Source organism: Oncorhynchus mykiss, chromosome 7, assembly GCF_013265735.2.
Source record: "Oncorhynchus mykiss isolate Arlee chromosome 7, USDA_OmykA_1.1, whole genome shotgun sequence".
Lineage (NCBI taxonomy): Eukaryota > Metazoa > Chordata > Actinopteri > Salmoniformes > Salmonidae > Oncorhynchus > Oncorhynchus mykiss.
This window is the reverse complement of record NC_048571.1, coordinates 8238113-8253563: the sequence shown is the minus strand read 5'-3', so window position 1 is coordinate 8253563 and position 15451 is coordinate 8238113. Positions and strand designations below refer to the sequence as shown.

General features: G+C 48.4%; 1 protein-coding gene across 6 annotated transcripts; it reads left to right on the top strand.

Annotated features, from left to right (window-relative positions):
* Window positions 1-134: 134 nt before the first annotated feature.
* Window positions 135-14253, top strand: LOC110495571 (STE20-related kinase adapter protein beta). Of its 6 annotated transcripts, none has more exons than XR_005052496.1 (12): window positions 135-175; window positions 1608-1687; window positions 1849-1929; window positions 2508-2588; window positions 6415-6520; window positions 6947-7068; window positions 7994-8102; window positions 8331-8454; window positions 9020-9296; window positions 9450-9611; window positions 9940-12546; window positions 12653-12759. XR_005052496.1 is itself a non-coding variant. In XM_036982398.1 (12 exons), the coding sequence occupies exons 3-12, from the start codon at window positions 1876-1878 to the stop codon at window positions 12821-12823; spliced, it is 1335 nt and encodes a 444-aa protein (XP_036838293.1). In that variant the 5' UTR covers window positions 135-175; window positions 1608-1687; window positions 1849-1875; the 3' UTR covers window positions 12824-14253. The 6 variants fall into 6 exon arrangements, 4 of the variants coding, with proteins under 4 accessions (XP_036838293.1, XP_036838296.1, XP_036838295.1 ...); XR_005052495.1 differs by having other exon boundaries at window positions 9874-12546; XM_036982398.1 differs by having other exon boundaries at window positions 9450-9697; window positions 12504-12546; window positions 12653-14253.
* Window positions 14254-15451: the final 1198 nt, after the last annotated feature.

Sequence of the window (15451 nt, the reverse complement as noted above, 5' to 3'; positions counted from 1 at the left end):
TGTACTACGAATTATGGAAAAAAATACCAAAAAAGTACCGGTATAAATCAGTGCTGTTCACATATGAAAATTAAATGTATAACAATAATATCCAAACTTTTATCAGGTTCTCGCAAGTTTAGTGTCTACGTCAGTACGTCAAATCATCTGAGAGGAGAGCAACAACATAGGTGAAGTATGTTGTTGCCATTAACTATAAATTTCAAACTTCGTACTCTCAACAATATACATTTGTTTTAACAGTGTGTATAACGCATCGCAATTTGTTTCTATTTCATTCCATTACATCTTGAAAATATTTTATTATCTTCAGTCAAAACAGTGTCTGTACGCACAACTTGTACATTACGTCATATTTTGCGTTGTCATAAGTCTTAACTTTGCCAAGTTATAAATGTTTAAGTTTCGAGTTGTAAGCTTCCTCATGTCATGCTTGGTTTGTTCAAGTTTGTTTCGCATTCAGAGCAAGAGTAAGTTGGTTAAAAAACCCAGCCTGATTTTGTTATGATTGGGCATGAAGATTTCATAAACTGATTTTCAGTGTGAGTAAACTCATTGCAGTCATATGCAATCCTGCATCCACAAATGATGTGATTATGTTAATTATGGGATAATTTTTTTTACGTGGTTATATGAAAACATGTACTAAACATGTGTAGGTTACAATCAGAGAGGACAAACTCTTTCTCTGCTACAGTGTTGGGCCCGTTCCACTGGACACAGACATCAGTTCAACGTCGTTTTGATTTACATTGTGTTGAGTTGTCAACTAACGTGAAATCAACGGGAAATCAACAACAATGTCAACACATCATCTGATTTAAAAAATACGAAATGGCCTTATGTTGATGACTTTTGGCACATCCAATCATTTCCCCACGCTGATTCAACGCCATTACATATTATTATTTTATGACGTGGAAACAACGTTGATTCAACCATTCCCCCCCCCCCCCCCAGTAGGGTGTCTGTCAGTAGATTATAATAAAATAGCTAGAATATAACAGAATAGACTGGAATACAATACAATAGAATATCGGTTAAAAGCTAAATAATTCCCCAAAAACAACAGGCAAGAACTGTCACTATGTAGGGTTGTTAAAGACTTACCGTTTTCACAACGGTGAGTAGATGACAGCGACGACCTATAAAGAACAATAACGGTCAGGGACCAAGGACTCATCATTAGTTCGCGCGCTCATAGAATGGGACACGACGACGCACTGTCCTCAAAGTCCCCTTCCCATTCATGCTGTGGCAGGAGAGACGGGGAGAAAATATCCATCGAGGCACTTAGCTACAGCCAAAGCGATGGACCACATGCATTTCAGATGCTTACATTCAGATGTGGCTACAATGATTCTGTATCACGAAAATGTAACGAATACAGATGTGAATCGGGCTATTGCGCACCAAACAGTCACGTAATGCGTGTTTTAATCTCAGTATTTTGTGGTCACCGACTGGCATAGTTATTTTTGTCGAGACATTTTGATACCTCCGTGAAAATGTATTTTTTTTACAACAGCATGCGTTCAGCACAAAATCCCTGCTGGGGCTATTATTGCTTATTTAATCATCAATCATTTTGTTTGATGTTTTTCAAGAACGTGGAGCAGTGTTTTGCCTGAAGTGATGAAGCCAGATGCCAACGCAGTGGAATCTGAACCCGGCAGAGTACAGCCAGGTAAACTGTATGGACATACAGACGCCCCATGGGGGAGGCTTTCTCTCAGGTTGAATCCTAACTAAGTCTCTCATGTTACCATGTATTTCTCCTCTTGCTCATTCTCTCTCTCCCTCTCCCTCCCTCTCTCTCTCTCTCTCTCCATCGCTCTCATTGTACAGCGCGTGCTGTGGTCGTGGAGCGGATAAATGCCATCGCATGAAGCGCTACACCCCCACGAAGAGAAATCCATGTCTTTCTTGGTAAGGGATATTTATTCTAATCAGCATGGCTTTGATGTTTAGCTGATCATGACACTGATTTATCTAAAGAGGTTGTTGATGATGATGATGATGATGATGATCTAATGAGCCAGCGTCTCCTCCAGGTGTGCAGTGTTTCTCTCTCATAGCGCATTGATCTGGCCATGCTCCAATCCTAGAACTCATGCTTTCTTTATCAGGGTTCATTCATAAGACCCATCTCATTATCCATGCATATTGCCATGACCTTTCCCTGTAGGTTATATCATGGGTACCAATCTGCTGCTAACCCTGTCATCAACTGTCTCTTTCTAAAGTAGCAGTCACTTCATGGACATGCACTGCATGTCTTCCTCCACAAACACGGTTGTTTTCCACATTGGCTCCAACCTTGATGCTCCAAAAGTATCTCTTCAGTGTTGTCCTCCTAAGTCCCTCCTTATCTCCTTATAAGGGCATGACGGCATGCCTGTCCTCTCCTCCCTCCTTCCCTATTGGACCGTCTCACTCCTCTCCTCTGTTCTCCTCTCCTCCGGGAGCATGTCTCACCCCCTCCTCCCTCCTCCCCTCTTCCCCAGGACTGCTCCTGCATCTCCCCCACTCAGGTCCAGCCAATCAGCATAGAGGACCAGTATGAGGACGTCAGCCACCAATACCTGGTCAGTACAGTGCTGTGTCCACTCTTTTAGCATCCAATCGGAGCACTGAAGCCCACCCGGCCTTGTCTTTATGGTGTGGTCAGCCTAGTCCTATTCTATCAGGTCAGAGGTCAAAAAGGACCACTAGGACAACTTCGGACAGTTCCGGGTCCTGTCTATGTGATGGTAGAGCTGCATGTAACCTACCACATAATAGGGCTGCCAGCCACTGACCAGATCGCTAGAACATTACATAGGATATAAGTGAACCAAAGCTATTCATGCCTTTTTCATAGCTGCTGTGTCAGCTCACCCTGGAGCTAACTGCCACAGCATCCCGCCCAGGCATGTGCACAGATGGGAGTCAACCTGTGCCCAGCACTTTGCCCTCCCACCTGCCAAGTGCCCTTTTGTGTGGTGGTGTATAGATACATTTTTTTGTAAAAGTTTTGGTCATTGTTGTTCTGAACCGATTGCCCACAAGTCGTTGTGATGTTGTCTGTTGGTTGCTCCTGTTGATCAGACCTGTTGGTTGCTCCTGTTGGTTGCTCCTGTTGGTTAGCCCTGTTGGTCAGCTCTGTTGGTCAGCCCTGTTGGTCAGCCCTGTTGGGCAGCCCTGTTGGTCAGCCCTGTTGGTTAGCCCTGTTGGTCAGCTCTGTTGGTCAGCCCTGTTGGTCAGCCCTGTTGGGCAGCCCTGTTGGTCAGCCCTGTTGGTCAGCCCTGTTGGTCAGCCCTGTTGGTTAGCCCTGTTGGTCAGCTCTGTTGGTCAGCCCTGTTGGTTAGCTCTGTTGGTCAGCCCTGTTGGATAGCCCTGTTGGTCAGCTCTGTTGGTCAGCCCTGTTGGTCAGCCCTGTTGGTTGCTCCTGTTGGTCAGCCCTGTTGGTTGCTCCTGTTGGTCAGCCCTGTTGGTCAGCCCTGTTGGTTGCTCCTGTTGGTCAGCCCTGTTGGTCAGCCCTGTTGGTTAGCCCTGTTGGTCAGCTCTCTTGGTCAGCTCCTTTGGTCAGCCCTGTTGGTTGCTCCTGTTGGTCAGCCCTTTTGGTCAGCCCTGTTGGTCAGCCCTGTTGGTTGCTCCTGTTGGTCAGCCCTGTTGGTCAGCCCTCTTGGTCAGCTCTCTTGGTCAGCCCTGTTGGTCAGCCCTGTTGGTCAGCCCTGTTGGTTGCTCCTGTTGGTCAGCCCTGTTGGTCAGCCCTGTTGGTCAGCCCTGTTGGTTGCTCCTGTTGGTCAGCCCTGTTGGTCAGCCCTGTTGGATAGCCCTGTTGGTCAGCCCTGTTGGTCAGCTCTGTTGGTCAGCCCTGTTGGTCAGCCCTGTTGGTTGCTCCTGTTGGTCAGCCCTGTTGGTTGCTCCTGTTGGTCAGCCCTGTTGGTTGCTCCTGTTGGTCAGCCCTGTTGGTTAGCCCTGTTGGTCAGCTCTGTTGGTCAGCCCTGTTGGTCAGCCCTGTTGGGCAGCCCTGTTGGTCAGCCCTGTTGGTCAGCCCTGTTGGTCAGCCCTGTTGGTTAGCCCTGTTGGTCAGCTCTGTTGGTCAGCCCTGTTGGTTAGCTCTGTTGGTCAGCCCTGTTGGATAGCCCTGTTGGTCAGCTCTGTTGGTCAGCCCTGTTGGTCAGCCCTGTTGGTTGCTCCTGTTGGTCAGCCCTGTTGGTTGCTCCTGTTGGTCAGCCCTGTTGGTCAGCCCTGTTGGTTGCTCCTGTTGGTCAGCCCTGTTGGTCAGCCCTGTTGGTTAGCCCTGTTGGTCAGCTCTCTTGGTCAGCTCCTTTGGTCAGCCCTGTTGGTTGCTCCTGTTGGTCAGCCCTTTTGGTCAGCCCTGTTGGTCAGCCCTGTTGGTTGCTCCTGTTGGTCAGCCCTGTTGGTCAGCCCTCTTGGTCAGCTCTCTTGGTCAGCCCTGTTGGTCAGCCCTGTTGGTCAGCCCTGTTGGTTGCTCCTGTTGGTCAGCCCTGTTGGTCAGCCCTGTTGGTCAGCCCTGTTGGTTGCTCCTGTTGGTCAGCCCTGTTGGTCAGCCCTGTTGGATAGCCCTGTTGGTCAGCCCTGTTGGTCAGCTCTGTTGGTCAGCCCTGTTGGTCAGCCCTGTTGGTTGCTCCTGTTGGTCAGCCCTGTTGGTTGCTCCTGTTGGTCAGCCCTGTTGGTTGCTCCTGTTGGTCAGCCCTGTTGGTTGCTCCTGTTGGTCAGCCCTGTTGGTGACATCACTCGCTCTGAGACCTTGAAGTAATTGTTTCCCTTGCTCTGCAAGGCTTTTGTGGAGCGATGGGTAACGTTGCTTTGAGGGTGACTGTTTTCGATGGGTGCAGAGGGTCCCTGGTTCGAGGCCAGGTAGGGGCGAGGAGAGGGACGGAAGGAACACTGTTACCTCTGGTTTGAGGCCAGTTAGGGGCGAGGAGAGGGACGGAAGGAACACTGTTACATTGGCTGATACACAGAGCACAGAGAGAGGAGCGGCTGCATCAACGACCCTCCCCCCGACCCGACATCCCTTCCTCAGTTGGCAGCAGCGTCACAGGTAGTCTAAGCTCGCAACAAGCTCTCACAGTCTCACTGCAGAATCAGATGTTTATTTACATTTATCTAAACGTCACATTTCGAAGTTGCTCCAAACGACACATTTCAAAGTGCTTTTTACACTCTGGGTTGTCTCCTCATGCTAGGTATCGTTCTATTTCTCCAAACATCACATTTCAAAATTGCTCCAAACGTCAAATTTAGAAGATTAAGGGTTAAGGTTTTGGATCGGGTTAAGACATTGTTTAGGCACTCATTCTGAATGGTTAAGGTAAGGGTTAAGGTTAGACACTCATTCTGAATGGTTAAGCTTAGGGTTCAGTTTAGACACTCATTCTGATTGGTTAAGGTAAGAGTTAAGGTTAGACACTCATTCTGAATGGTTAAGCTAAGGGTTAAGGTTTAGATAGGGTTAAAATAAAACACGAGTGTCCTCCTCACAACCTTCTGATCCAGAGTCATGTGATTAAGACTCTAGTTAACCACCAGGTGATACTAAAATATCCACACAAGCCAATAGCCAGCCAACCACATCTCTTGAGTTAGAGGATGATGAGGTTCATATCATGAAGTTATTATTTAAGAGCATTTAAGATAAATCACAATCAATAAAAACAAATCTTGCTAACTAGCTAGCAGATTTACATCAATCATCAACATGAATGATCAGCTGATAGCCCTCCTTTTCCCCACGTCTTTAGGAGGCACTGTAACTAACTAGCTTTCATTTTGTGATGATTGAGTGTGTTGTTGCAGAAATAAAAAGGTCTCTGCTAAAACAAATAAAACGGTTCGCTACAAAGGCTGTATGTTCTGAATTTCGAGATATAAATTCGTTTAAGCATCGGCCCCCTGAAAGGTCTGTGCTCGGCCCTGACCCCTTAACACAAAGTACTTTACAGCCTCTCCCTCCCCCCAACACCGGCCCCAGTGAAACTACCCCCACCCCAGCATTACCCTGTGTAGCTTAACACCACAGGGCCCCCCTGTGGCAGCCACTGGTTGGTCATCACCACAACACCATAGTACTTTGACCTCTTCAGGCTCAAAGGCAACACTCACTCACCCTCATTCTGCTTCCTCCTCTCTGCTCAATGGGCCCATTTAATGTTAGTTAAACATACCATGCTATACTAAAGCACTCGTAGACTGTATTTGTAGATTGCCTTCAGGGTAAGAAAAACAGTTCCTTTGGGTGAACTATCCCTCATCTAGGTAAAGAAGGTTATTATTGTGACCAACTACAACATGTTTCATACTATTGCCATGTTGTTACTACATGTTCTGTGATCGAATTAAATATGCTGCTGATACATTTCAGGGTTGTGTGTGAGTACGTGTGTGTTTGATTCTTCACAGAGCTCCGACGTCTCAGAATGCACTTTCGCCTGGGGTGGTGCAGGCAGCGATGACATCACAGCGCTCTCTGCTAACTCCGCCCACTACCAGCTGCTGTCAGAGCTGGGTGAGCATACCATTGGTCACAAATCAACTCATCACTACAACCCAGAAAGACAAGTCCTTTCATTACATAGTTGTTGCCTGGAGAGTAATATCTCCTCTGACAAATACAAAGCATATTTCCTTTTAGCATGTTACTGTTGAATAGAATAGCTAATCCAAAAGCATTGTTTACAATTTCACTGACCAAGTCCCATACTACACATAGCCCGAGTATAAAGCGTTTGTAGTGTGGACATTTTATGTGACACGTAGTCTATTACCTTTTGGCACAGCTGTTGAATAAACTGGCCAATTCAAAATATTAGTTCACAAATCTCCCTGGATTATTGAAGACCATACTAACCACACAGTACCTGAGAATGAAGCATTTTCAGAGTTGAACGTGTTTCAACATGTCTTAATATTTATTACCAAACCGTGTTCCCAGGGAAAGGCTTCAACAACCTGAGCCAGGTGCGCATGGCGCGCCACACCCCCTCCCGCCAGCTGGTGGCAGTCAAGAACACCAACCTGGATGAGTGTACTGAGGATGAGCTGCTACAGTTGATGGTGCGGTACTGTTTTAAAGGTCCTACAGATACGACCCACCTTGTCTTTTCATTGAAGTTCATGTCATAAGATACATATTTTGTTCCAGCCACAACTGATTCAAAACACCTGATTCAACTAATCAATTTCTTAGTTAGTTGAGTCGGACGATTACTTGAATAAGATGAGTTAGTATTGGGCTGGAACAAAAACCTGCGCTCTTCCTCTCTAGATCCAGGGTCAGGGACCATTTAGGTCATTGTTCATAATAACATTGTTGGCACTTGGCAGTGGTACAAGCCACCTGGCTGACTGTGTGACCCCAGTGTTTCCTGTCTGTGTGACCCCAGTGTTTCTGTCTGTGTGACACAAGTGTTTCCTGGCTGTGTGACCCCAGTGTTTCCTGGCTGTGTGATCCCAGTGTTTCCTGGCTGTGTGACCCCAGTGTTTCCTGGCTGTGTGACCCCAGTGTTTCCTGGCTGTGTGACCCCAGTGTTTCCTGTCTGTGTGACCCCAGTGTTTCTGTCTGTGTGACACAAGTGTTTCCTGGCTGTGTGACCCCAGTGTTTCCTGGCTGTGTGACCCCAGTGTTTCCTGGCTGTGTGACCCCAGTGTTTCCTGGCTGTGTGACCCCAGTGTTTCCTGTCTGTGTGACCCCGATGTTTCCTGTCTGTGTGACCCCAGTGTTTCCTGGCTGTGTGACCCCAGTGTTTCCTGGCTGTGTGACCCCAGTGTTTCCTGGCTGTGTGACCCCAGTGTTTCCTGGCTGTGTGACCCCAGTGTTTCCTGTCTGTGTGACCCCAATGTTTCCTGGCTGTGTGACCCCAGTGTTTCCTGGCTGTGTGACCCCAGTGTTTCCTGTCTGTGTGACCCCAGTGTTTCCTGGCTGTGTGACCCCAGTGTTTCCTGGCTGTGTGACCCCAGTGTTTCCTGGCTGTGTCCCCAGAACGAGGTTCTTCTCTCCAGGCTTTTCCGCCACCCCAACCTGCTGACCTCTCGCCTGGTCTTCAGCTCCTGCTGCCAGCTCTGGGTCCTCACACCACTCATGGGCTACGGTCAGTCTACTGCATGCGTCTTCTAACACTCGTTTCCTCTCACCATCCCTCTCCCACACTTACTCCCCCATCTCTCTTCATCCATGCTCCTTCTCTCAGCGTTAAGTTGGTTGAACTTGATTTTTTATGGTACAGAAATGACATGGTAAAAAATGCCTATGTTTGTAAGAAACATTACGAACCATTTGGAACCATGGTTACCGACTTCTCTCTCTCTCTCTGTCCCAGGTTCGGCAGATAGCCTGCTGAGGACCTTCTTCCCTGACGGGATGAGTGAGTCCCTGATCGCTTACCTCCTCCACGGAGTCCTGAAGGCTCTGCAATACCTGCACCTCATGGGCTACGTGCACAGGTGAGGGAGGAAAGACACCATGGAGACAAGGGAGAGATATGGACCGTTTTAAGGCTTCTACATGTAGCCGATGTGAAATGGCTAGCTAGTTAGTGGTGCGCTAGTTAGCGGTCAAGCGAGAGGTAACGATGCTTCATGGGTGGCAGTTGCTGATGTGTTCAGAGGGTCCCTGGTTGGAGCCCAGGTTGGGGCGAGGAGAGGGGCGGAAGCACCACCGATACACTTCTGTCCAACTACAGCCAATCCAACTGTTAGATGGTACCGGTACTCCTTGTTTACTGCCTCGCTATTGTGTTACTATGTGTTTCCTATTTAGCAAATGCTTCTAGGGCCCGTGAGTAAGCACTTCACGGCAAAGTCTACACCTGTTGTATTCGGCGCTTGTGACCAATAACATTTCATTTGATTTGTTGAAAGAATCAGCCTAGTTTGCTGTCTCAGGTGGACATAGTTGCTCGGAGTTGCTCTCAACATGTAGAATGTGCCAGGGATAGTTAGTTGACTGTAGTTGTGTAGAAGCCTGAAGATTTGGCGAGAGTGAACGCTCATCTCCTCTTCCTCTCAGGGGAGTGAAGGCCAGTCACATCCTGCTGTCTGGGGAGGGCCGTGTCTACCTCTCGGGGCTTCACAGTGTTTACAGTATGATGCGGGATGGGAAGAAGGTGAGGACCGTGTACGACATGCCCCACCACAGCCCCGCCCTGCTACCCTGGCTCAGCCCAGAGCTGCTACGACAGGACCTGCATGGCTATGGGGTGAAGTCAGACATCTACAGTCTGGGGATAGTAGTCTGTGAGCTGGTCAGTGGCAGGGTGCCTTTCCAGGACATGCCCCCTACACAGGTACTGGGGCCTTACATTAATACAGCACAATGCCATACGCTAGGGCTGTTCTCATACATTACAAAACATAGTTCAGTCTATGAGAGTCTCGTTTTTTCTCCATCTCTCTCCCTCTGTGTGACTGTGTCCATATGTCTGTGTCTCTCCCTCCAGATGCTGCTCCAGAAGCTGCGTGGGTCCCACTGCTGCCTGCTGGACGTGGCCCCCTCCCCCATAGGGGAGCTGAGGGGGCTGAAGGTGTCCCGCTCCGGGGTGGACTCTGGCATCGGGGAGAGTGTTGCCACGGGCAGCCTGACCCGCACCGCCACCGCCGAGAGACCTCAGAGCCCCGCCCCCAAGAACCACTCGGTCACCCTGCACAACCTGGTCCAGCTGTGTCTGCAACAGCAGCCCGACTGCAGGTGAGACATACACGTGTGCAGACACACCGAACGCAACACACACACCGAACGCAACGCAACACACACACACAACAACACACACACCGAACGCAACACACACACCGAACGCAACGCAACGCACACACACAACAACACACACACCGAATGCAAGTGAGACACACACACACAGGAGCAGCAGACGTTATACACAGGAGCAGCAGACGTTATACACAGGAGCAGCAGACGTTATACACAGGGGCAGCAGACGTTATACACAGGAGCAGCAGACGTTATACACAGGAGCAGCAGACGTTATACAGGAGCAGCAGACGTTATACACAGGGGTAGCAGACGTTATACACAGGAGCAGCAGACGTTATACAGGAGCAGCAGACGTTATACACAGGAGCAGCAGACGTTATACACAGGGGCAGCAGACGTTATACAGGGGCAGCAGACGTTAAACACAGGGGCAGCAGACGTTATACACAGGAGCAGCAGACGTTATACACAGGAGCAGCAGACGTTATACACAGGAGCAGCAGACGTTATACACAGGGGCAGCAGACGTTATACAGGGGCAGCAGACGTTATACAGGGGCAGCAGACGTTATACACAGGAGCAGCAGACGTTATACACAGGGGCAGCAGACGTTATACAGGGGCAGCAGACGTTATACACAGGAGCAGCAGACGTTATACAGGGGCAGCAGACGTTATACAGGGGCAGCAGACGTTATACACAGGAGCAGCAGACGTTATACACAGGAGCAGCAGACGTTATACAGGGGCAGCAGACGTTATACACAGGAGCAGCAGACGTTCTACACAGGAGCAGCAGACGTTATACACAGGAGCAGCAGACGTTATACACAGGAGCAGCAGACGTTATACACAGGGGCAGCAGACGTTATACACAGGAGCAGCAGACGTTATACAGGGGCAGCAGACGTTATACACAGGAGCAGCAGACGTTACACACAGGAGCAGCAGACGTTATACACAGGGGCAGCAGACGTTATACAGGGGCAGCAGACGTTATACAGGGGCAGCAGACGTTATACACAGGAGCAGCAGACGTTATACACAGGGGCAGCAGACGTTATACACAGGAGCAGCAGACGTTATACACAGGGGCAGCAGACGTTATACACAGGAGCAGCAGACGTTATACACAGGAGCAGCAGACGTTATACAGGGGCAGCAGACGTTATACACAGGGGCAGCAGACGTTCTACAGGGGCAGCAGACGTTCTACAGGAGCAGCAGACGTTATACACAGGGGCAGCAGACGTTATACACAGGAGCAGCAGACGTTATACACAGGAGCAGCAGACGTTATACAGGAGCAGCAGACGTGATACACAGGGGTAGCAGACGTTATACAGGGGCAGCAGACGTTATACACAGGGGCAGCAGACGTTATACACAGGGGCAGCAGACGTTATACACAGGGGCAGCAGACGTTATACACAGGAGCAGCAGACGTTATACACAGGAGCAGCAGACGTTATACAGGGGCAGCAGACGTTATACAGGGGCAGCAGACGTTATACACAGGAGCAGCAGACGTTATACACAGGAGCAGCAGACGTTATACACAGGGGCAGCAGACGTTATACACAGGAGCAGCAGACGTTATACACAGGGGCAGCAGACGTTATACACAGGAGCAGCAGACGTTCTACACAGGGGCAGCAGACGTTATACACAGGAGCAGCAGACGTTCTACACAGGAGCAGCAGACGTTCTACACAGGAGCAGCAGACGTTATACACAGGGGCAGCAGACGTTCTACAGGGGCTCTGGTACCTCCGTTTGAAGTCGGTTCTTTCATTCAAGGAACAATTTTAAATGTTCTTGTGTTCTGTCTGAATTTCTGTCATTTTTGAAAGGTGTGTAATATGTGAGATTCCCAGTGCTGCTAGATATGACAGTGTTGTGGGACATTAAGGCACGGTGTGACTGCTAGATATGACAGTGTTGTGGGACATTAAGGCACGGTGTGACTGCTAGATATGACAGTGTTGTGGGACATTAAGGCACGGTGTGACTGCTAGATATGACAGTGTTGTGGGACATTAAGGCACGGTGTGACTGCTAGATATGACAGTGTTGTGGGACATTAAGGCATGGTGTGACTGCTAGATATGACAGTGTTGTGGGATATTAAGGCACGGTGTGACTGCTAGATATGACAGTGTTGTGGGACATTAAGGCATGGTGTGACTGCTAGATATGACAGTGTTGTGGGACATTAAGGCACGGTGTGACTGCTAGATATGACTGTGTTGTGGGACATTAAGGCATGGTGTGACTGCTAGATATGACAGTGTTGTGGGACATTAAGGCATGGTGTGACTGCTAGATATGACAGTGTTGTGGGACATTAAGGCATGGTGTGACTGCTAGATATGACAGTGTTGTGGGACATTAAGGCACGGTGTGACTGCTAGATATGACAGTGTTGTGGGACATTAAGGCACGGTGTGACTGCTAGATATGACAGTGTTGTGGGACATTAAGGCACGGTGTGACTGCTAGATATGACAGTGTTGTGGGACATTAAGGCACGGTGTGACTGCTAGATATGACAGTGTTGTGGGACATTAAGGCATGGTGTGACTGCTAGATATGACAGTGTTGTGGGACATTAAGGCATGGTGTGACTGCTAGATATGACAGTGTTGTGGGACATTAAGGCATGGTGTGACTGCTAGATATGACAGTGTTGTGGGATATTAAGGCACGGTATGACTGCTAGATATGACAGTGTTGTGGGACATTAAGGCATGGTGTGACTTTGTCCTGTTTTGGTGTTCCATAGACCCTCTGCTTCTACACTGTTGACCCATGCCTTCTTCAAACAGGTAGGTCTCATCATCATCAAAAGGTTGTGTTTTGGACTGGATTCCATTCTGTGGCACGGTGTGGCTGACTTCGTATTCATGTATTTTTCTGTGGACTGTATGACAGGTGAAAAGGCATCATACCCGGGACTCCTTCCTCAGTCTCATGTACCCCGCGGTGCCCCTTGGAGTTTCCAGCCCCGATGACCCCCATGTGTCCTGCTCCCCTACCCCGTCCTGCCACCCCCCCACCTCCGCCATCGCTCACTCCACAGAGGAGGTGTGGGACTTCTCCTAACCCTCCTCCCTGCCCCCTTCCACCTCTGCCCCCCAACATCCCAAAACCTGACAACCAAGCCTAACTCAAGACAATCAAAACGATAAAAAAAACAGTGAGCCCAAACCTTTCTACTGTGCTCTGATTGGACCTGTCCTACCCACCACTCTGAGCCGTTCTACTGTGCTTTGATTGGACCTGTCCTACCCACCACTCTGAGCCTTTCTACTGTGCTCTGATTGGACCTGTCCTACCCACCACTCTGAGCCTTTCTACTGTGCTTTGATTGGACCTGTCCTACCCACCACTCTGAGCCTTTCTACTGTGCTTTGATTGGACCTGTCCTACCTACCACTCTGAGCCTTTCTACTGTGCTCTGATTGGACCTGTCCTACCCACCACTCTGAGCCTTTCTACTGTGCTTTGATTGGACCTGTCCTACCCACCACTCTGAGCCTTTCTACTGTGCTCTGATTGGACCTGTCCTACCCACCACTCTGAGCCTTTCTACTGTGCTCTGATTGGACCTGTCCTACCCACCACTCTGAGCCTTTCTACAAGTTTTCTATGCTTTTCTATGTTTGTTTTGGAACTCAAATAAGGTTCTGCAGGTGGATGTTTATTGTCTTGAGTCTTGTCCTGGAGGCAGAAATGAGCCATTTCCCCTTAGATAGGCCAGCTGCTGGAATTGGAGGGCAGGATTATTGAAGCTGCTCTGCCTGGACCATCCAATGAGGATCTCTGTGCCATGGGTGTGGCTGCCGGTCAACGACAATGACAACCAATGACGTTGCAGGACAGTGAGGACACACCCCCTATGCCAGTTTAAAGACCTATCACTGGACTCATATGGATCGTACTACGAACAGTAATGTGAACTATTTTAGGCTATTAGACTGTGAAAGGGCATAGATAATAATGTGTCAGGGTTTGAAGAGGAAGATAATAGATAATAGATATGTTATGGAGTTGGAGAGGGTATAATAAGTGTGTATAAGTGTGTGAGCAGAGACGGTACGAGAATAGCTAGTGTGTTAGTGGAAGTTCTATGGTTATCCCTCTTGTCTTGTGAAACCAGCCTGATCTCGCGATAGCTCACAGTCCCGACGGGAAACTAAACGTGAGTTCAGCAGTCCGTCTGATTGACCAGGCTGCTATGCCTCCCCTGTACAACCAGTGAAATCCCTGTGATCAAATAAGAACTATAACACGACCACTACTGTGGTTTGAGATGCAGCTACCCTATACACGTCCTCCGAGTCATAATAAACGTATGGGAGGGTCCTCAATTGTATCGTTTTAATGAAATCTGTGAACTGTTTATGATACCTTTATGTGTTTTATTCTGTGATTGATGATTATGTGTATGAGAGACATGTTATGTATCAGTGCATATCAAACATGTTATAGCTGTATGAGCCTTATAGAAGTGTTATAAATATATTCATTATACATTTTTCTAAAACAATGGCCCTTTTTTTCTTGTCTTTGGAAGTTCTGTATGGTCTTTCTGAAGTCTCTGTTAAAGCCTGAATAAGCAGAAAGCTGTATAAGGGGTTATTGAAGGGTTAGGTCAGGTTGACATTGGGATTGGTGGTTTTTGGCAAGAATGTGTTTAGGACTAAATTGCTTGAGGTAGAAGTTCCCCCAACCACAGATCTAAGATCAGATTATCCTACCCCACATCCACTTAACCTTTAGGGGGATGAACAAATATCTGACCCTGTGTCAGTGGTTAGGTTTGACTTCTACCCATTCATAGCTACATCACTGAATAGTCTATGCCTAAAATATGGATTAGCGCTGTGGTTGTCAACCTGGGGTATGTATACCACTGGGGGGACTTGGCCTTTCTCCAGGGGGATTCAGAAGACACCTCCACAACCACTGTCCTGGCTGAGACACTATGATACAATACACCCTGTGATGTCACAGAGGAACCTCTCTAGTGGGTGGAGTCCATATCTCAAAAATAAACAACTACCACCTGACACCATTGGACAATGGAGACAGGAGAGAAAGCAGAGAAAGGTAAAACCACATTGTTTCTTAATTGACATCTTAGTCACTACAAAAATGCTGTGGCTTAGAAACATACCCACCACCGGTATGTCTATCATTTTGTCCTGGTGAGGGCTATTAGTTCATTTGATCAGCATCTCATTCTGTTTCCAGCAGCTGCGAAGGAGGCCAAGACGGACCTCAAGGATGTGGTAATGTGCATAGATATAGAAAGCTAGATGGGAATATTTGTTAGAGACTGCAGGCACAAACTGTCAGCCATTATTATTATACCATCTTAGTTGTATTTCTATGGTAACAGGGCTCTCCATAGGCTCTTTTAGTTCACGTTTAGGCCTTCAGATCTGGCCACATAAACCCCTCCCCCTTATCAACGGCATGTACTGTTATGTATGCCACTCTAGTTCATAGTTCAGTCCAACCTGTGTCCTCTGACCATGGGTGTTTAGGAGATGTAGGGACAATACCAATGACCTTACAGTCCATGTATTGACCTCTCTCTCCCTCCTCTAGCCAGTCCATGTATTGACCTCTCTGTCTCCCTCCCTTCTCTAGCCAGTCCATGTATTGACCTCTCTGTCTCCCTCCCTTCTCTAGCCAGTCCATGTATTGACCTCTCTGTCTCCC